At 39.4% G+C, this 22842-nt stretch overlaps 1 protein-coding gene across 1 annotated transcript in view; it reads right to left on the bottom strand.

The window, feature by feature from the left end:
* The window catches only part of Prkdc (protein kinase, DNA-activated, catalytic subunit), a 200364-nt gene that overhangs the window by 94159 nt on the left and 83363 nt on the right, over positions 1 to 22842 (bottom strand). The window contains exons 37-51 of the mRNA XM_032899802.1: positions 22236 to 22421; positions 21602 to 21706; positions 20101 to 20268; positions 15308 to 15435; positions 14107 to 14311; positions 12944 to 13119; positions 10844 to 11012; positions 10339 to 10404; positions 9263 to 9335; positions 6839 to 6987; positions 5939 to 6076; positions 5627 to 5746; positions 4294 to 4434; positions 2612 to 2763; positions 1531 to 1662 (exon numbers count right to left, since the gene is read on the bottom strand). Coding sequence (XP_032755693.1) covers positions 1531 to 1662; positions 2612 to 2763; positions 4294 to 4434; positions 5627 to 5746; positions 5939 to 6076; positions 6839 to 6987; positions 9263 to 9335; positions 10339 to 10404; positions 10844 to 11012; positions 12944 to 13119; positions 14107 to 14311; positions 15308 to 15435; positions 20101 to 20268; positions 21602 to 21706; positions 22236 to 22421 — 2108 coding nt within the window. The remainder of the gene's footprint in view (positions 1 to 1530; positions 1663 to 2611; positions 2764 to 4293; positions 4435 to 5626; positions 5747 to 5938; positions 6077 to 6838; positions 6988 to 9262; positions 9336 to 10338; positions 10405 to 10843; positions 11013 to 12943; positions 13120 to 14106; positions 14312 to 15307; positions 15436 to 20100; positions 20269 to 21601; positions 21707 to 22235; positions 22422 to 22842) is intronic.

Raw genomic sequence — 22842 nt, 5'->3', positions numbered from 1 at the left:
CCATCTACAAGAAGCAAAATGCTGAGAAAGAGAAGGGTGATACGCTGTGCAAAGTCGCACATTAACTCTTTGTTTTTAAAGCCTGCATGACCTCCTGGTGATGTTTTCAAGTGTACACTGAGCTACTGGCTGCCTCACCTCTGAACCCATACTATCTAAAGCAACAGCAATAGGGGCAACTGGTCCAAAGGCTAATATGCAAATCAGAATTGAAATTGCCTCCCCGTCACCTCAACCCACTGATGAGGGATCCAGGAGTACAAGGCTAAACCTACAGAACATTATATGGACATCAACCACATATAAAAAATCCTAACGAGCAGGGAAAGCCAGGCATGGTGGCACAGGCCTTTAATCTCAGCACTTGGGAGGAGAGGCAGAAGGAGCTTTGTGAGGTTCAGGTCAGTCTAATCTACAAATCAAGTTCTGTGATACCCAGAGCTACTTGGTGAGATGCTGACAAGAAGAAAAGAGGGGGGGAGGAGGAGGAGGAGGAGGAGGAGGAGGAGGAGGAGGAGGAGGAGGAGGAGGAGGAGGAGTCAAGACCAGTACCTTTTTGTCATGTTCTGAACTATTTTACTATAGCCTCTTTCTTCGACATATCATACCTACCCCATCCTGAATATGTGACCGCCATCATTCAAGACAGAATAAAGTGAGGCTGGAGCCCAGGAAGAGAGCTGCCAATATAGGGGAATCCCCTTCATAGTTCAGATATTTTCATAGAGTCTACGGTATTGTTAAGTGTTAATGTTTAAAATGCCAGTTCAAACATAAGAGGAGGGGCAAGTGAGATAGAAGAGTGTGTAGAAGAATTTGCTGTAAAAACACAAGGACTTGAGTACCCTCAAAAGCTGGCATGACCACTAAGCCTGTAACCTTAGTATTGAGGGCAAAGATAAGCATATCCCAGGAGCTGGCCTGGCCGTCCACGCAGATGAAATGGCAAGCTCCAGGTCAGGGAGAGACCCAGGCTGAAGGAAATAAGGCAGAAAATTAATAAAGAAAGTTAAATGATGCTTTCCTCTGGCCTCTCCGTGTGTACTCATGGGAAGCCGTGTGCTCTCGCTCTCTCCTTCTCTCTCCTCCCCTCTTTCTCTTCCCACCCGCCCCCATATAGAAATTAAAAAGAAAAAACCTAACAACTTCTGTTTATAGATATATACAGAACAATTACACTTATTTATTTAGAGTATTTAGGCCACAGCATGATATGTGGAGGTCTGGGAAAAACTTGGGAGAGCTGGTTCTCTCCTTCCACCATGTGGGTTCCAGGGACTGAACTCAATTCTTCAGGCTTGGCTGCAAGCACTTTTACCCTTGAGTCATCTTGTTAGTCTCAGCCTTAAACTTAATTTCCTTCTTTACTCCAGATACATTTCCCCTTCCAAACGGACTATAAATCCAGCCTTATAATTTTGGGTACAAGTATTTTTAACATTGGTCTGGTCCCTAGATATATCAATACTACATCTGAAAATCAAATCCAGAAAGATTATGAAAGAACCAAGCCAAAAGTATAGTACTTACATGGCACTCGTGACGTCACCCTTCAGGTCATAGGGAGGCAAGTTATTAGCTACTACAATGCCCAATAATTGAATCCCTACAGAATTGTCTTTAGAATTGGGGTCCTTATTGGAAAATTTTTCAAATATTAACCTGTAACACAGCACAAGGGAGAAAACAAAAAGTTACACAATGAAAGAGAAATATGAAAATGAATTATTTTCTAAGGCAAATTTTCAGTTACACACTACAAGGAACACAGCCTTTTCCTACTTCCAAGACCCTGATTGTATTTTTCTTCTTATTTTTCTTTTTGTTTTTGTTTTTTTTAATTCTCCTCCCGGTCCACTCTCCAACTGTTCTACATCCCATTCCTTCTCCCCACCACCCGTCTCCACGAGGATGTCCTCGCTTCACCGAACCCACAAGACCGCTAAACTCCCCGGGGCCTCCAGTTTCTTGAGGGTTAGGTGCATCTTCTCTGACTGAACCCAAACGCAGCAGTCCTCTGCTGTCTATGTGTTGGAGGCCTCATATCAGCTGGTGTTACATATGCTGCCTGGTTGGTGGTCCAGCGTCTGAGAGATCTCAGGGGTCCAGATTAATTGAGACTGCTGATCCTCCTACAGGGTCACCCTCCTCCTCAGCTACCCATTTGTTAGTTCTTAACTATTCTAATTATGTCCAAACCCAGTCAATTAATAGTAACTTCTTTGAAAGTCTCAGCTTGCTCCAGGCCAGGTGAAATCATCACACTAAGTCTTTGGGGGACACTGGGCTCGGGTACTGCAGGGCCCTATACTCCAGGTGCCCAGTGTCACATCAAAGAGAAGGGAGGAGGGTGGGGAACACTGGAGGCGCTAGGCACCCAGAAATGCTTCTGCTGTCAAACTCTGAAGTGGTGGCTTTATCAGTAGCAAAGTTTACCTTATAAATAGAGTCAGTTTCAAATTATTACTATAATCATTCTTTGGGTTGGCAATTTTTTAAAAATTATATTCCTGATAATTCATATAATTATACTTCCTTAAAGTTAGCATTTAAAACTTGGTGCTCTTTGACCTTTTCCTAAGCAATTCTGTAAACACTAGCAACTACATACCTGTAAGGGATGGACAGACACTCCTTCCAGCATTCAACAAGGGTTTTAATGATTTCAAGGTTGTGTCTAAACACAGCTCTTTTGGGATGGAAGACATATTTCATTAGAAAATAAAGCAATCGATTTGCTAAGACTTCATATTTAGGGACTCCCTGAAAATACATTAAAATTCTGTAAGACATAACATTCCATTCTGGAAGAACATCTCATCCTACCCCATTTTGTAGTTGCTGCTGTTTTGAAACAGATTTCCATGTAGCACAGGCTAGCTCAAATTTAATATATAGCTGAGGTTGCTCTTGAACTACAGAACCCCCTACCAGTATAAACCAGTGGAACTATAAGCATCCACCATCACACCAGGCCTTGGAAGTAATCCAAACACCCAACTCTAAAAGAAGCCTGGCATTTTACTGAGGAATCTAGTTTCTAGTTAAACCATATATTGCTTTTCTATGCTGACTACAGATAGTATCATTCCTTAGCAGGTGGTGGGTGAAACTGTGGCTGCTCAGATGTGGGCACAGTTACTGTACTGTGTCCTCAGACGGAGCTAAGATTGGGGCTCAGGCCCTGGTTGGCTGTCCTCTTTGTATTATCCATTCAAAGATCTACTTCCGGTCTCTGTCTGAGAACCCTGACAAAGGTCTTGTCTAGGACCCTCTCTTAAGACCCAATAGAAGGTGGGAAGGGAATCTGTAAGATTTGTTTTCACCAGGACCTATTATACTTCGGCTCTTAGCCTTTCTTATACCTCCCTCTCTCTATCTTTGAGTCAGTGAAGCTGAAAGAGCCCTCTCTTCAGGGTCCCTCACCACTGTGCCACCTGATACCTTCCTTGTCCCCCATTTCAGTACTTCTACTCACTTCACCACAAGGAGTTACTGAGGCAGCACCAGTACTTCACCCTTTCACCCATTGTTACAATGCCAGAGACTGGCAATTCCACTTTCAAGTGCAGCTGAGCTCCTCCTGATGGCCTTTTAGATGGCTCTTAAGTTAAATTCTTTCATGTTATTCATTGGGCTATTATCTACTTTATCACATCAATACCAAGAAATCTAGATTTGATTTATTGTGAAATAAACAAAACAAGAACATCCAGACACAAATACATGAAAACACTATACAAGTGTATATTAAGGATGGTGCATTTGATAAATTTATGTGAAAATCATTGTACACTATCCAAGTTCATGTTTTCAAATCAATAAGCAAAACTCCATCAAACCAACTCACTATGCACTCACTACGCACCACCTAGTACGCACTCACTAGTGTTGTGCAATGGCAGTTACTTGCCAGTCATTCTTAACAATTTCACAGGTAACAGTTAACATTATGACAGTGAATGAACTATCATATACAACTGCCCCCAAATGCACAGAAGACATTCTCAGTTATAGAGACTTAACTATTACCTACCTTCCAGCCTCTTAGCGAGTAAAAACAATACACATAACACCCCCAGCTTAGTAAAAAAGGCAAGGCCAGTGGGATTACCAAGGTAGATTAAAGAAGGTAAAAGCCAGCAGTGATACAGTAGAGTATTAGTGCATTATAGTACAACTATAGCTAAAACAGCAACATCATGTCAAGAGGACATTAACTCATCTGACATCCCCACTGTAGGGCACCAGAAAAGGAATGATATATTACTCCATAAGAAATGTGTTCCTTACTGTAGGTGTAGCCAAGCCTGTCCAAGAGAGAATGGTAGCTACTATTTCTACTATCATGTAGTGAATTCCTTCTCCATTGTTCTCACAAACAGCTAGCTGTAGCAGGGGGCCCAGCCAGTGCTTTGCGTAAGGGCGGAAGACCTGCAGAGAAAGTTGAAGTGCCATGTATAGATTGTATAGATAACGGTTGAAGACTAAAGTATTAATACAAAACTGTACTCTCCATCATACTTTATGACTTGACAAAAAGCTCAAACAGTTGTAACTTCCACTTACCAAACCTAGTAAGATCCAGTTTACACTGGATTATCTCAAGGACTCCTAAGTAACTCAATGGAAATAGAGTTATAATGGCTCCCATTACTAAAACTCAATGACTCTGTCCTGAGTAATAGTAGCTATAGAAAATTATTTTATGCACATGCATAAAACCATGAGAAATAAGGTCATGACAATCAGATGCACGAGTACCCAAGCAATCCGGTCTACAGAAAGATGCATGCCAGGCTCCTGGGGCTTGTCCAAGAAACCCCTCAGGCCCTCACTTCTACTCTGGTAAATGCAGTGTAGCAGAATAAAGGGGTCTGTTTCTTGCCAGCTCCAAGAAATCATCCAATAGTGGCCAATGTAGTAGCTAATAAATCAGCACTTGGAAGAATGTGGTCCAAATACCATAGCTGAACTGCATGCCCCCCAACCCTGCCACTCCTGAAACTTTCAGAACATGACCAGGTTAGTACCAAAGTTAGGCATTAAGGTAGTCTGGAATCCCACACACCGAGTTCTTAGAAAAAGGAAATTTGGAGACAGAAACACCAAGGGGGCGGGGGGTGTGAATGTAAGAACACTAATTCCACCTAGAGAACACCTGAGAAAAGTAAGTGGGTCACAGGAGCCAGTCCTGAGAACATGAGGGTCTTCGACGTCTGTCTGCAGAGCCATTATGATCTTGGGACGGTAGCACTACTGGTAGGGAGTACACATTTCTGGCATAGGTTATATGAAGAAAAACTAATACATTTACCTACTGAATAGATAAAGATAGCCATTTTCCATATAGTTAACAGGAATAGTTTTACTCATTAATCTGTTACATAAACAAGGCTCACAGCCTTAGGAAAGGCACTGTACAGAAAGCTCTCTCCTAATGCCGGAAAATAAAATGTTTGACAAAAGGATTTGGAAGAAGTGTCTAAATGTGGTTATCTGATGTATTGCAAGAACAGTAACTCTACGTTCTATTTTTTTTTAAAGCTTCATTCGCTTTGGTGTTTCAATGTAGATGGTCAGAACTGCAGAGATCAGTTAAGAAATTAAAAAAAAAATTATATACCTCTTCTGTATTAATAACAAGCTTGGCTAAGAAGAGACGGATATTTAAAGATACTGATGCATTTTCTAGTTTGTCATGGAGAAATTTCATCCAAGGTGGAAGATCTTTTGATATTGAACCCTGAAATAAAACACAAACTTATTCTGAAAAGGAGTAAAGAATGTCAGATTTTGCTATTATAAGAAAATGAAGAAGATGTGAAGAAGGAAGAATCCAGCTCTTTAATGTGCAATATGTTTAACCAGTATGAAGTTAATCCTACAGTGACATCAGTGATGATACTTCAAGAAAACATATGATTGGAGAAAATACCTCTTCTCCCTTAGGTGCAATCACATTTCTCTGCATGTGTTTAATCAGGGATGTCATGGGCGCCATACATTCGTGTTGATTGAGCTCATCCATCTCTAACTCTATGATGTCATCCTGAGCCATGGAATCTTGATGCTCCTATGAAGAAGAATCCAAGCAATGCCTCTGTTAAATGTCAGTAGATTTAAGAAGCTTATTTAAGGGCAATAGCATAAAATAACACAATTTAACTGAAAATAATGATTTGGTAACATTAAAATATACTTGATATGTTTTAATATAGAACTAAAAAAGTAAACAGAGCTTCTATTTTTCCTTACATTCTAAGCACATATACCCCTAGATCCTGTGGTGGTTTGAAAGAAAATGGTCCCCATAGGGGCATAGTTAGTAGCACTATTAGGAAGTGTGGCCTTGTTGGAGGAAATATGACAGTGTTCTTCTGCTACATGCAGATCAAGATGTAGAACTCTCAGCTCCTTCTCTAGTAGCATGCCTACCTGAGCGCTGCCATGCTTCCTGCCGTGATGATAGATGATAACAGACTAAACTTCTTAATCTGCAAGCCAGCCCCAATTACGTGTTTGTCTGCACAATGTCTCTTTTCAGCAATAAAACCATCTGTCAAGGCCCTTCCCTGAGGACATGCCTCAGATTGGCCACGTCTGCTATCTTACCTCTGCTGTCTGTATGGTGATTCTGGTGAGATCTTGACCTCTAACTGATAAAATCTTATTGCTGACTTAACAGTGAGAGACCTGCTTAGATCTTGGAAAGTCTCCAAATCAAGTTTACTATTACAGGGCTACTGAAACTGACAAACAACTAGTAATTACAAGATACAACAGTAACTTTCTTTATAAATGTTAACGACACTCTTAATATGTGAAATGTTATCACCCTTCTCTGAAAATGGCCCGTCGTAGGTTTACGATCTTGAGAACTGTATGAATAGCTCTGAACTCCAGTTGAGAAATCAAATTGACTCATTTCTTCACTTAGGCTACTCTCTGTTAAATATGACAATGAAGACATATAATGAGGATTGCCTGAAAAATAAGCAGAAGCAAATATATTTGTATTCAAATATAGCCAATAAGAAATATGTTTTTCAGACCTCAAGTAATATCAAAATTAAAGGATATTTCTGCCAAAGTTTTCACCAATCCTGTAACTTTCAGTCTATTGTACAGATTAGCGAAAGGAACAAAGAAAAGAATTTCCTTTGCTTTTGCCACTATTGAATAGTTACTCTCTATTGTCACATGCACCAAAAAAAAATCTAGTTAAACTGGATGTGATTTTTAATAATTTTCACGTTATACATTTTGCTCATCAAATATAGCACAGATATAGGAAGAAATACTCCTAAAAATAGCTAATTCAAATTATGTCAAGGACTTAGAAAAGAGGTCCAAATTGTATCTTCAAATTAAAAATAATAAAAGTTATAAAATAAATCAGCATACGAATATACATCATAGAAAAGAGCCTGTCAAGTTTAATCAGGGAGGCCAGGCATAGCCTCTTTGGGAAGTGGACATCAAATAAAATGCCTGAGGCATGTGATTACCCACAGCTGAGCTTATTAGAGGGACAAAGCAAGTGTGAGACCCACAAGGACAGATAGGACTGCTGTGGTACTAGAGTGGAAAGGGGAGCAGACAGAGTAACAGGTATCGCAGGCAGCAGGTCAGAGGCCTTGGGCATGGTTGTTCTGAGGGAGGTGCAAGATGCTGGGAAGTTTAAAAGAGAATGAAAAAGGACAAGGCAACAGTTTTTGTTTGTTTGTTTGTTTGTTTTGCTTTTGAGACAAGGTTTCTCTGTGTAGCCCTGGCTGTCCTGAAACTCAATTTGTAGACCAGGCTGACCTCAAACTCAGAGATCCATCTGTCTTTTCATCCCAAGTGCTAAGATTAAAAGCATATGCTACCATGCCCAGCCCAGGGCTTACATTTTAACACAGACCTCTGAATGAATATATATGTATATGTGTGTGTGTGTGTGTGTGTGTGTGTGTGTGTGTGTGTGTGTGTGTGTGTGTGTATGTGAATGAATGCTGGGCCCCAAAGGGGATAGGAACTCCATAGGAAGACCAATAGAGTCAGCTAACCTGGACCATTGGTGCTCGAAGAGTCTGACCAAAGAACATACATGGCCTGGGCCTAGGCCTCCCTGCTCATATGTAGCAGATGTGTAACTTGGCTTTCATGAGGGTCCCAAACAACTGGAGCAGGGGCTATTTCAAAAGTTGTTTCTTGTATGTGTGATATGATCTACTAGCTGGGTTGCCTTGTCTGGCCTCGAGTGGGAGAGAAAGCACCTAGCCTCTGAAAGACTTGAAGTGCCAGGGTTGGGAATTCTGGGGGTGGGGGGGGGACGACCTCACCCACTCAGAGGAAAAGGGAAGGGGGCGGGGGGAGGGGGAAGGATTGGGTGTGAGGGTGATCTGGAGGTGGGCAGTGAGGGGGATATAAAGTTAATAAGTAAAAAAATAAAATTAAAAGAAAAAAACATGTTCAAACAAAGAAATACATCAGCTGCTACGGTGGGGGGGGGGGAGATAACCAAACTACATTTCAGTGTTTTAGAATATTTAATTATTTATTTGGTCTCTCTATGTAGCCCTGGCTGTAGACCAGGCTGGCCTCAAACTCATAGATATCTACCTGCCTCTGTCTCCTGAGTGCAGGGATTAAAGGTATGAGCCACCACCATCTGACTAAAATATTTTTTATTAAAAAAAATTATTGCTGGACATGGTGGTATACACCTTTAATCACAGCACTATGGAGGCAGATGTGGGTGGATATGTGAGTCTACAGTCTGGTCTACACAATGAATTAAAGGGCAACCTACAACCTGAACTATGTACTGAGATTATGTCTCCAAAAACAAACAAACAAAAAAAAAACAAAAAACAAAAACAAAAACAAAAAAACCCCACTAAATCTAATCATCATTATTATTCTGTGTTTTCATGAGGTGTTTATGGGGAGGAGGGCACATGTGTGCGGGTGTGTGAGTGAGGTCAGAGATCTTTTAAGGAGAAGGTTCTCTCTTGTTTCTGCTGCTGCACTGCATACTGCACGCTCACTGGCCTACGTGATTATGTCATCTGGCTGTACGAGTACTGAGACTGCAGACGTGCACGACTGCACCCTGTTTTTTTACATAGGTTCCAGGGTTTAAACTCAAGTCATGAGGTTTATGAAGCAAGAACTTTTTATCTACTGAGCCCATCTTGCTGGGCACTATTCTTTCTTTTTCATAAACAAGTATCAACTACTAGAAGTATTCTAAGTCATTCTGAAAGTGTCCTACCTGAAGCCCCATTTGCTGCATCCCTGGCCTCTTTCCTAATTTCAACGTACTTTTTCTTTCTTTCCATAGGAACCTATTAGGAAAAAAAAACTTATCATTTACAATGTTTTAGAGTCACGGTCACATTGCTTTTGTTTTAGTAATAATCTGGATTCCCCTCCCCCATTACAAACTAAAAAAGACATTTTTGTGAATTTAAAAGTATTCAAAACCATCCTTAAAAAGGAATGTGTATATATTTGCAGGTACAGCCTTTCCCAAAGATTTCCTCAAAGCTAACCAAAACACTTAGCTCGAGAATCATTCTCTGCTTTCACAGGCCTATATGACTGACCTTTCACTTGACCTTTGAGGTTGTTTCTCAACTGTCCAGCTATGTACAGACACACTATACAGCTAGGATGCACTACAGCACCTTACAGTGCTCTGCTAGGTAGCATGGCGAGTGTCCATGCAGAGATTAGGAGAGCTGTCATTTTTGTTTTCATTTTCTCAACATATGCTCAGGAAAAAAAGTCCTATTCTCATTGCAAAAGAGTACAGGGCATGGGTGAGACACTGGCACGTGGTCAGGTTGACAACCTTGGGGACGGGACAGCAATGGGATGAAGGCTTAGGTTTCACCCACCTTCCTATTTCCAGTGGCATGGGATGTGAAAACAGCAGCTATTGTCTCACCTATGGCTGTGGCTGCAAGCACAGCCATGATAAGACCAAATGTACCCCCTGCTGCAGCAAATCTTCAAGCTATTCCTGATTCCTATTGCCCAGGTTACCCAACCATGGCCAGATCCATGAGTATAAATCTTAATTTTGTGATTGGAGAATGTCACTCAGAAATCAAGTTTCTTCAGCTGGCACTGTCTTTCACAATCAAGAGAAGGAATAAGCAAATGCTGTTACAGCCATGTGAGGGGACATTTCAAACTTCCAATTGCCAGGTTTAACGTAACACTCCCTGTTTGTGGAGTTGAGAGCAAATGAAGACTTAACCATGTTCAAAATAATACCTGCTTTTCTCTACAAACATTTGCTAATATTTTTAACTTAGAAACAAAATTGAAAATTTTACTTACCTCAACTTCTATAGGAAATGTATAGCAACGTTTCAGGTCTATCAAATTTTCAAAAATAAACAAATTCTATAAAAAAGAAAAACCTACATGAAAATATCTGACTTCATAACTAACTACTGAAGAATAATTCTACTTGATAAATCATAGAAAACTGGGGTTGAATCAACTGATAGCATCTGCCTAGCATTTTCAAGACTCCAGGCTCTATCCTCAGCATCACATTAAGAGGGCATAGTGATAGACACCTGTAATCTCTTGGGAGGTAGAGTCAGAAGGATCAGAAAGCTGCATAGTGAATTTGAGGCAAGTCTGGGATATATGAGAATCTGCCTCAAACATGCTCATTTCTACCCCCAAATCAAAGAGAAGCACTTTAGAGCCCATACCCCTATATTTAACATTATAGGAAGGTGGGAAATATGGTATAAATGTAATTGGTAAGTTTTGAACTGTTGAAATCCTACAATGTCAGTCAGCCATGGGGAAAGTTATTGAGAACACTCACCTTTTCTGGTTTTTCACTAAATAAAAACCCTTGGTAAAATTTCAACTCATTGAAGACTCGGCTTATCAGAGAAATGGCACAGTTGTATGCAGCACAATGATAAAGTCTTCTCTTTTCCAGCAACTGGCTTTCCCCTGCCATGTTCTCTGTAAATGCATCGTGGCACAACCTGCAAGAGAGATTCAGGCTGTACTTCAACTTACTTAATGTGGACACTGAGGCTTGAATCAATAGTTGTTAGATAACCAGATCAGATGATCTCAAGTGTCATGTTTCTACCAGCACAGTACTAGGCATTAGGAACACACAAACAAGCACATTCACACCTCCTAGCACATTCCTGGTAAGAGTGTTAAGTGCAACAGCAAGCACACTCAAGATAGGAAAGCTAGGATATGGACAAACAGCCATCCTAAGGGGCTAACAAAAGATTTAAGAGGGGAAAAGAAAAGCCTGAGCTAAGGTTTCTTTGTCTGGGACCTCAGATGCATGACTTAAGATGAACACTGAAATGTTAGCTGAAGGAAAAATATATGCAGACATTATGAGCAGAGAGAGGTGGCACTTAAAACACTGTGCATTGTATCAGGAGGGTATAAATGCAATAAACATCCATAAAGTAAAGGAAAGATGGCATTTGCCTCAGAATTTGCCTAACATACTAAGATACATATTTTGTTCTTCAGGACAGGTTCAATAAACCACACAGGTAGCCACTGCTTTTCAAAGGCTTTCTTGAAACAACCGTGCACATGTCTGTAGGCATAATTTATGGCTTGTTCCCAGTATGGTATGAGACCTGCCACAGACTCAGCAATATGTATACTCTGGGCCAGCCCTGCCGCTAAAGGTAACAGATTAGGCTAGCATTCTAGTTGATTATGAGTCTGTAGTAGGGGTCAGGAAAGCAAAGGAAGACAAGCCTAGCACAGAAATAATTCAGAATGAGATCACCGCTATAGCTTTAAAAGCAGTCCAGATGTTAGAACAAGATCATACAAGACAGGAAACATATTGTAAGGAAAACTAATAGGGTCAAACTGACTAGATGTGGTTACCAACTAGAGTATTAATGGAGGTGAGGGACCATCAAATGGAGAAATGAATGTGACTCCTAGGTCTCGTGCTAATACAAATAGATAGATGGTGACATCATCCTCTGAGAAGGTAAGCTTGGACTAGAGTAAGAAGGAAGAATGCAAGTCTGGAGATGCAAATGAGATGAGGTAGTCTGTCCAGTCTGGAAGGATTTCAGTAGAACTTACTTTTAGAGAGAGTATATCTCATTAGTCTATGCTTTATACAGAACCTTTCAATTACAAATGATAAAAAAAAACATTTCTTCCTGCAATTCATACTATTAAATATATTAATATACAAATCCATTCAGAGTGCAAGTGTTAAGAAGAATGTGAAAGATATACAGGAGTCTAAATTTGAGCCCTTGTCCTTATGAGGCAACTGCTATCACTAAAACATAAGTATGTGACTGAGGAGAACACTTACAGATTTCGTAAGCTCAGCTCCCAGTATACATCAGGAAGCTCACTTCTAAGGAATATAACACCTTCTGTCCTCTGATGGTGCCCACACACATGTGGCATACAGTGTCAGACACACATACACATTTAATGAAAGATAATCACTTGTTGCCCAACAACACAATAAAGGCCATATAAATACTCTGTATATAAAGAAATAAAAATACTTTATTTATCTAAGAAATTTACTTTGCATTATATAGATGCATTTAAAAATATATGTACCCCAAGGAATGGAGAGAAGTCTCAGCAGTTAACACATTGCAATTGCAGAGGTTAGAAGTTCAGTTCCCGTTAACCCATTATGTGTTGGCGGCTTGCAACCATCTATAACTACACTTCTAAGGAATCTGATACCTTCTCTTGACCTCCAGTTATCAGGCATACATGTGGTACACATATCATACATAGGCAAAACATTTGCCTATGTATGTATGCATGTATGTATGTATGTATGTATGTATGTATGAAAAATAAGGAAATCCAAAAATCTAAAAACTGTGTAATTACGCCAAATATTAACAAATCAAACATAACCACAAACGAAGTAAGCTCTTACTTAAGAAGTGTCTTTGTAAGTTCATTTCCTTCTGCAACACAGGAGCCTTGGAAAGCTTGATTAATTTTAGATTCTTTAGAGTGAACATCATCTTTTAAAAGACGAGAATACATCACAGCTAGCATCTTGTAATAGCACATCTTCTTGGTGATTTGAGTGTCAAAAGTGTCATTTAGCTGAAAAGATGCAACATCTTTGGACTCAACAAACATAAAAAATCATCTTCACAACATCAACTTTAATTCTTAATGCTATTGAGATAGAAAATAATGTTAACAAAGAGGCAAATCACTTCCTGGTTTTGTCCAGGTTGTCCAGTGTGGAAACAGCATCGATATGTCATACTGGGTAAAACACAGAAGTAACACAAAAGGGCCACACAGTAAGCCCAGAATACAAGGGTTTGTCTAGTCTTATTGAAGGTATAGGTAAAAACACAGGTAAAATCACAAAACACAAGCTAAAAAATTTCACCTACTTTGCTGTTTTTATTTATAATGAGTCAGTTGCTTATTTTCAGAGGGCTGAATGGTATTCCACTATTACTGTATTAAAACTGTCAGGACGATGGCCAATTCCTGGAAACTAACTTTGCCTATAACCAAAGGGGTCTCTACAGTAATTATTAAGTTGAATATATTGATGGGGTGGCTAGACTGGATTTACTAGGTGGGCCCTAAATTGACTCATATGAGAGTGAGAGTCAAGAAGAGGTAACATGACCAGGGACGCAAAAATAGAAACAATATCAGCACAGACCCAGGGATGTCACAAACATGGGAGGCATGAAAGTCAAGGAAAGCCTTTTCTGTGAAAGCCACAAGCAAAGTATGTCCAGCAAACATGACTTAGGCCTGGTGTAACTAAACACAGCTCTCTGCATGCAGACAGAGTACACCTCTGCTATTCTAAGCCATCACGTTGCCAGTCAGTTGCTTTAAGAAAGTAGTGTGGCAGGGGTTGGGGATTTAGCTCAGTGGTAGAGCACTTGCCTAGCAAGCGCAAGGCCCTGGGTTTGGTCCCCAGCTCCAAAAAAAAAAGAAAGTAGAGAGGCTCCAAGCGGCCACAGACTGCTACTGGATGCAGGAGTGTTCCTTGAACAAGTTCCCATTGGACTGAGCATACGGTGCCCCCCAATCTCTTTACTATTGTGTATGACGTACCTTTGTAAATCTGGACTTCAACACATCAATGGCCTCCACCACAATTCTGCTAAAGAACTCTTTCAGTGTGTCCAACTCACAGTGCCACAACAAGGTGAGGAGAGAGCGATCCACGAATGCCTGAGTGACATCTGAAAGGAGGCCACCCTTCCGGAACATTGTGTATACACTTTCCAAAAGATTTAATTGTGTGACACATGGACTCCTAAGAAGACAGATAAAGTAACATGCTTTGAACACATATTTTGTATGCTTCAGTGATTATTAATTACAAAGTAACAAAGAACTCCTATAATCCATGGAGGAAGGACGTTAACAGACTCAAAAAATTGTCTCTTCACCTCCACACATGTACTGTGACACAAGTATACCATGCCCACATTGAAAAAAAGAAAACTGGGTATAAAAAAAAAAATCAAATTCTAAAGTTTTAAAATAAAAGAAAGATACCTAATTGATAATACCACACATATAATAATTACTAAATAATTGGGGAAAGACAATTGGCTATATCTTCTCAGAGGATATACTCGTAAGTGACTTATGACTAAAATCAAATTTTTAATTTCATTCAGATGTAACATTGGTGTCCTAGTTAGAATTGTCAACTTGCACAATCTGGAGTCAACTAAGAGGAAAGCCTTCATTGAGATACTGCCTTGATCAATCTGTGGTTGTTGCTGTGGGGAATTGTCTTGTTTGCTAGTTGATGTAAAAGGGCCACATTTATGGTTCAGCCACTCCACAGTTCAGTGGATGGCCCCATACTCACAAATAAATAAAGCAGAATAAATCTGAATAGATGGCTTAAAAAGCATGAGTTTGCTCCCCAGGGCCCATGGGACAGAAGAACTGGTTGAGCTCTTATGTTAGCTCCCTAAGTACATGGGTACAAATGTACATTAACTTTTCAAAAGTAACCCTGTAACAGTAATGAGAAAAAAGACACTGTGGGGAAGAAAACTGAGAAAAGGATGTTTCTTCTCCCCGGAGCCTAATTCTCTTAATTATTAAATAGATTAGAATTTTTTCCACAAGAAAAGTGTGTTACGGAGAAAGAAATTTAAAATGTAGCAGTGAATTATGAGAACTACTATTCCTCCTATATTTTTTTGTTTGTTTTAAAAACAAGAAGATAATATGCCAACTCAAGAAACAGCACGCTTATGACTCCAGGGAATCCTAGATTAAAGTAACTCACCGCCTAGCGATCCTTTTGAAGGTGGTTTGGAACAATTCTTCCATAATATGTTGCTGTTCCCTACAAAGAATGTCTGTCATCAACTGAAGCAACATAGGACTCTGAGATAATTCCAAAGCATCTAGGAACTAAAAACAGAACAGAAGGACAAAAGAAGTCCATTATCAGTGTCGTGAAAGTGCATGCAGCTCTGACTTAGGAAAGCTGCACACCATGGGTGCACGTGCATGGATGCAACTCGCCTGGTGTCCAAGGTCAGAAGAGGGAACTGGATCGCTTGGAACTGGAGGGATGGACAACTGTGTGTGCTGGGGACTGAATTCAGGCCCTCTCCAGGAGCAACAAGTGTTCTTAACTGCAAAACCATCTTTCTAGTCTTTTATTTTATTTTACTTTTTGAAATTTTGTGACAAAGTCTAATAGAGCCAGCTGGCCTCCAGCTTAACGATGCAGCTGAGACTGGTTGTTGAGCTCTTGATTACCTCTCAAGCTCTAGAATGGCAGGCACGTCCCACAGGTGCAGTCTACTAACTTGAATTTTGAAATAGAGAAAGGGGGTACAGGATGGTTCAGCAGGTAAAGGTGCTTGCTGTCACTCTTCGTTCAATCTCTAAGACCCCCATGCTGGAAAAGAGAGAACTACCTCTGGAAAGTAGTCCTCTGAGTTTTCATGTTTGAAATGGCATGAACTTATACACGTACATACACACTTACAAACACTCACATACATACACACTTACAAACACATATATGCACACATACACACATACACACACACACACACGTGGAGATACAAATAAATATATATAAAAAGTTTTCATTGGAAAAATACAATAATTTCACATAAACTTTCAAATGTTTATATTTTGGTCACTCTCCCACTCTTTATTGCAATGTCTGTATGTTCTACATCTAGAGTCTAAGAGATATCTTCAATATTATCTTCAGAAACAGACAAGTTCTAACTTAAAATTTTCCTTTACACATGTAATTTCCAACCTCTTACTAGTCCTATTCCATAGATACAACATTTCTTTACCTCCAAAACTAATTTTTAGTTTCTTTGTCACTAGTCATGTCCTTAGTGACTCTGTTCTTTTTGAGTTCCTTTTTTTTGTCTTTTTTTCCTGTTGGTGGTTTGCACCTCTGAAGGAGGGACAGTAGGAGCCCTGGTTATAGTGCTCAGGACTTTGCCCAAGTGAGGCATATGTTAAGCTAATGCATCCTAGTAGCTGTCTGGTTTCTAAGGTGGATCATTTTCTGTTCTGCTGCTTGCCTTAAATTCCTAGGACCTGAATTCAGTGGAAAAATCTCCCTGCCTTGGAGGTCTGGGACTTGGAAATCCCTGCATCCTTGACTCAGCATTAATAGCCAAGCAACGTTTCAAAGTTGGCAACCACTCAATACTTATCGCCATGCTATGCTTTTCCACCAGCTCACTGAGCATGCTCCAAAACCCCATTAAAGCCCCCGCACTCCCACCCCCCCAGCACTCTGCTGTCTCTGTTCCTGATCAGAGGCAGCCACCATTCTGTGTCTCTTCTCAACAAATCTCTGCTACAGCTCTGAAGGGAAAGGCTTCCCCAACAGAAATGTTACAGCCCTACTCGGACTAGAAAGGTTTCCCAAATGCAAGTGTCATAGCTTTGCTTCTGTAAATGAAGATTTCTCTGAGGAAGTGTTACAGCTCTGATGGGAACAGTATCCTAGCATCTGGACCAAAGGAATATCACAAAACCACATCACACATCAAATCTCACACAAGAGATTTACTAGGAAAGGAAAAACCCAAGAGAATGGTTGCCTCTGTTCAGGTGAGAAGTAACATGGAACTGAGCAGAAGCCGGTGCGTGTGGTGTGTGTGTGTATGTGTGTTGGGTGTGGTAGAGTGTGGTGTGTGTGTGTGTGTGTGTGTGTGTGTGTGTGTGTGTGTGTGTGGAGCTTTGCAGGGTGACCTATTACTGGTAGTATCTCTTGCAGCAAGCTTAGGGGGGTTGGTGGGACTCTGTGGTCACACTCTAGGGCAAAACTCAGGGACTGGTAGAATTCTGTGACCTGATCTTGGGCTTGGAGTCAGGTAAGGGGCTGAGTATCTTTCCCTTGCTCCTGGTCTTGTGGTCAAGGTAACAGGACACAAAATCTACAAAAATCTGCAGCACCACTATAAGCCAATGTGAATTATCTGAAGCATAAGTGAAGAAATCCCCCCTTATTATAGCTACAAAGAATAAAATAAAATAGAGATAGATGTATTTGTTTTCTGTTTTGAGACAAGGTTTCACTATGTAGCTCTGGCTGGCCTGGAACTCATCACTGTGCAGATCAAGCTTACCTTGAACTCAAAGAGATCCACCTGCCTCTGCCTACCAAATGCTGGGACTACAGGTGTGCGCTACCACACCAGCCTAGGGATAAATTTAACCAATGAAAATTATAAAATCTTGATGAAAAAATTGTAAAAGACACAAAAAGGAAAAGTCTATACATGCTTACATATTAAAAGAAACTAATATTGTTAAATGGTCTATAAAATCCAAAATGATCTAAAATTCAATGCAATCTCTAGTAAAATGCCAATGATGTTCTTCACAGGACTAAAAAGGTATTGGGGTGGGAGATGCAGTTCAGTGACAGAATGCATCTGCAGCACTGCATGAGACAGCCATGGTGGTACACTCCTATGATCTCAGTACTCAGGAAGAAATAACAAAAGGATCAGGAAATGATGGTTATCCTTGGATATACAGGAAAACTCAGCAGAAGCTACATGAAGTCCTGTCTTGAAAAACAAACAAGAAACTTGAAAAATAAATTTGAAATCTTATAGGATAACAAGAAACTCTGAATAGCCAAAGCCATTTTGAACAAAATCAAGGCAGATGGTATTATATCACCTGATTCCAAAAAAAAAAAAAAATACTACAAAGCTATAGTAACTAAGACAAAATGGTACCGGTACAAAACAGAATATGTGGCACAGAAAATACATTCCAGGAGCAAGCTCCCAATTTACAGCCAACAGATTTTCAACAACAGTGCTAAAAATGCACACCGTAGAAAAATGTTGTTCAGTAAGTGGTGCTAGACAGGTGGATAGTTACATATTTAATAGTGCTGGAGACATGACTAGTTATATATTTAATAATGAAACCAGATTTCTACCTCTTACCAGTCAAATGTGAACTAAAATATGTATCAGAGTCAAAAATATAAGACCTAAAACTACAACAAAACTACAAGCAAAAATGTGTCTGAACATGCAATTTGGTAACTTTTTGTTATTGTTTTATAAAATACCATGAAACCACAGGAGACAAAAGTGAAAACAGACAAGACTTTATCAAACTATAAAGGTTCTATACAGTAAAGGAAATGACCAACACACCTAACATACATCTGAAACTTCATTAGCTCAACAGCAAAACAAGAAAAAAGAAAATACTATTTAAAAATTGCCAACAGATAAACACATTTCCCAAGAGAAGACATAAAAATGAATAAGTATATGAAAAAGTTTATAATACCAACAATCGCCAGAGACAACACAAACTAAAACCCCAAAAATGACATAACCACGTCCCAGGGCTGTAACAAGAGAGGGTGAGGCTCTAGAGGAAAGGGAACACTTGCACACTGTAGCTGGGAACGTAAATTAGCATAGTCACAATTTTAAAAGCAGAACTGCCTGGAGACATCTGACAGAAATGCCCCAGTCAGACTGGCTATGTCTGTGGAGAACTGTCGAGACTGGTACTTGACATAGGACAGCCCACCCCACTGGTGCCCTATCCCTATGCAGGTGGACCTGGGCTGTATAAGAAGTATCTGAGCATGAACATCGAAGGCAGAGAGTGAGCAGCAAGCAGTGCTCTCCATGGTTCTTGCTTCAAGGTTCCTGGAATACTTGCCCTGAATTCCCTCAATAGTGGACTATGACCTGGACGTAGTTATTTTGGTTAGTATTTCATTTATCACAGAAACAGAAAAGACAGGAGAACAACCATATAACCCAGCAATCTCAGTACTAGACTGTATACCCAAAGGAAATAAAATTTGTATAGGCATGTGAATTCCTATATTACGGTGGCACAATAGAAAAAAAATGGAAACAACCCAAGTGTCCATCAGCTAATGAAAGAATAAGAAAATGTGAGTGTGTATACACATACATGCATATGTGTGCGTGTGTGTGTGCGTGTGTACCCACACATACATACATACAATAGAAGGCCATCAAGCCTGAAAGGGGCTGAAATCTTATCATCTCTACCGGAACAGATAAAATTGAAGACCATGGTAAATAAAATATTCCAAGCATGGGAATGTAGTTGATTCACATACACATGGAATCTAAAGACCCGAACTCACACCAACACACAGTAGAGGTCAATCACCAGAGGCTGGAGACAGTGAAGGGACTGTGAGGAGAGCAAAGTATGGGGAAATGCGTTAGTGGGCACTAAATCTTTACACAGATATAAGAAGTTCTGAGGTACCACTGCACAGTAACCTGACCATAGATAACAGTGATATATAGTATACGTTTAAAAAGAAAAAGGAGAGTCTTGAAACTTTTCATTATAACAAAATGATAAGTGTTTGAAGAGGTAGGTATGTTTAGCTTGGCTTAAACATTGCATAGTATACATCTGTATTTAAACATTACATGGTATTCCATTATATGTTTAATTTTTTTGTATGTGTACCAGTTAATAAAAACTTACCCCCTCCAAATATAGTGGAAAGAAATGAAAAAAAAAAATCAAAGTTGTACTGATGACACCAAAACTAACCTTTTTCATGCAGTCCACATAATTATTGTACTTCAGGGAATCAGGAGGAAATTCGTCAGACTTCATGGGGAAATTAAGAACAATGAACTTTTCCAGAATGTGCTTTAGGTCTCCTAGCCTGTCTTCTGTCACTCTGGTGAAGAATGGAAGAAGGATGATGGCTTGGCCCTGTGAAGCAGCGCAGTAAATGTCAATCACACTAATTGTGGCTTACGAATCCTGTAGGATAAATAAAACCATTACTCTCTAAAGCCTGTAAGAATGCACTGCAAAGAATCAACAAATGACTTCTGGGTGATACCAAAGCCCACTAAAATGCAGCCATGTATGTAAGCTTCAATTCTGGAGCCAGCAGGCTGACGTGGAGGACACGGAGCTGGGAGAGGAGCGCCTGCACTAAGGAGAGTTGCAAGGAGGCAGCGATGTGTGGATATGATCAAAATACACTGTATAAATGGACAACAGTTTAAAGACTACACTGTAAAAACCAGTTTTACAAATGGAGATTACATTTAAATTCTATATACAAAAAATGGCTTCTACGGAGAGTTTATAAATATTTGTTTGCCAAATCCCCACATAACTTCATATTGAGCTGAAGAGGAACTAGGTATTAATTCCTATCTCCTTTGAATAACAGGCAAAGTCCAAAACTTTCACATTTGAAGGAGAAAAACTACATGAGTCATGCAGAACATACTGAAGAATTATCCAATAATAATAATAATAATAATAATAATAATAATAATAAAAGCATTCTTTCATTAAGACTACATTACAGGACCTTAAACTTCGTAACAATAAAATTATTTTCTTGTACCCCCATTACTAAAAGATTTCAATAGGAAAAAAGACTAAAAAATAGTTTGAAATTACTACAGTAATTCCAAAATACCAATTTAAATCTGATATTTATAAACACAAAAGTTAAAGATCATATGGTTACACTTAAAGAAATGTTTTTTGGGCTAGGGAAATAGTTCATTGAGAAATGTGCTTGCTACAAATGTGTGAGGGCCTAAGGTCTGAGCCCCAAAACTCAGGCAATGCAGGCACAGCAGTGCACAGCTGTAATCCCTACTCCTACAGTAGTGAGACAGGTGGTAGAGAATGGAAAAACCCCTGGAAAATCATGGGCCTGCTGTTTGGTACATGTAGGAGGTAAATACTAGGCCTTGACAGAATTTGAAGATCTATAACAGCATGTGTTTTATATATATACATATGCTCACCTGCCCTCTCACACACAAGCATGCACATCTTTTGAGAAGACATACTCAAGTACTTGTAGATCAGGTAGACCAAAGCCCAAGTCTCATGAGGAAGAACCTTCCATGTTTAAACAGATCTGATCAGTCAGAATATGGGGGATTTTAATGCTAATCCCTTTACTATTACAAGTTTCACGTTTTCTACATGTCTCCCTGCAAAAAGTCTAACATGACAAATGAACAAAAATATAAAGATGTGAAAAAAAGACAAATGTGTTAAATTCATCTACCTTTAAGTGTAGACCCAACTTTGTATCTGCAAGTAGATTAGCATACGTTGTGAAGATTTCAGAAAATGAGCTGTGATTTGTATCAAAAGATAAAGTTGAATCAATCTAAAGGGAAATAAAAATGTGACAAATTTCTGTATTATGCCTCAAAGTTTTTAACATATTTTTAAATATTTAAGTTTCAGAACTCATATTATTTGTTCTTGAACCTCAAAATATATTTCAACAATTTTGCTTTAGAAACACTATTATTTTCTGCTAAGACAAAGCTTGTAAAGAAAGAAACAATAATAAGAAAAATTTTTAAATGGTAAGCATAATAAACAGTGGTATAAAGCAAAAGAAAAAGTAAAAAGTAAGTGACAGGTATCTCACCAGAACATATTTACTTTATCAAACAAATTAATTTTGAATGTACTTTCACCATAGTGTTTAAATGTAAGCTAGACTTCAGAATAATGAACATACCATCTGTGGTGGTAAACATTTGTAATCTCAGTACTCAGGAGGTCATGTAAAGATGCAAGGCTCCTTAGGACTGCACAGGTGAGACTTTGTATCAAAAAGAACAAGAAACAAACAAACAAAACCCAACAACTTAATAGGAATGTGTTTTAAATTAATTTCAAAATACCTGCAACATTTTTGCCAGTAAGGACAGCACAGTCGTTTTGCTCTCTGGAGCAGAATCTGGGGCCCACCATGAATCACACTTCCTCCAGTTTTGCAGAATTGCAGTTGCAAGCTTCAGTCCTTGGTGTTTCTGAACAGCTCGATCCCTGAAGCTCATATCTAACATACCATTTAAAATAGTACTCACCTGAAAAGGTTTAGTAGATTGAAGAAAAATTATTAATATTGATAAGAATAAAAAAGATACACTTTCATGTCACAAGTTATTCTAGTAAAATGAACATGATAGTTCTGTAACAGGTGTTTACCCAAGTGCATCTGAACATGAATATTCCCACAGAAAGCGGAGTGTGACCCTGCTAATACCCTTGTGCCCATTGTGCAATGAGGGCGGGGACGGGGACCATTCTCCATGTGCTTCTACTTGGGAGAGGAGGAAACTGCTCTTGTATGGACACAACTACCCCTGCATGTATTTCTGCTCATTCTACCACCACCTTTACAACAGAATAACATAATTAGTTTGGTTAGATTATCACACAATATTCCCACTTTTCTGACAACACAAGCATTTTCAGATACTCCATGTAGTAAACTCATCCACACTT

Source organism: Rattus rattus, chromosome 4, assembly GCF_011064425.1.
Source record: "Rattus rattus isolate New Zealand chromosome 4, Rrattus_CSIRO_v1, whole genome shotgun sequence".
NCBI lineage: Eukaryota > Metazoa > Chordata > Mammalia > Rodentia > Muridae > Rattus > Rattus rattus.
The sequence above is the reverse complement of the archived record's forward strand: the minus strand, read 5'-3'. Positions and strand labels throughout refer to the sequence as shown.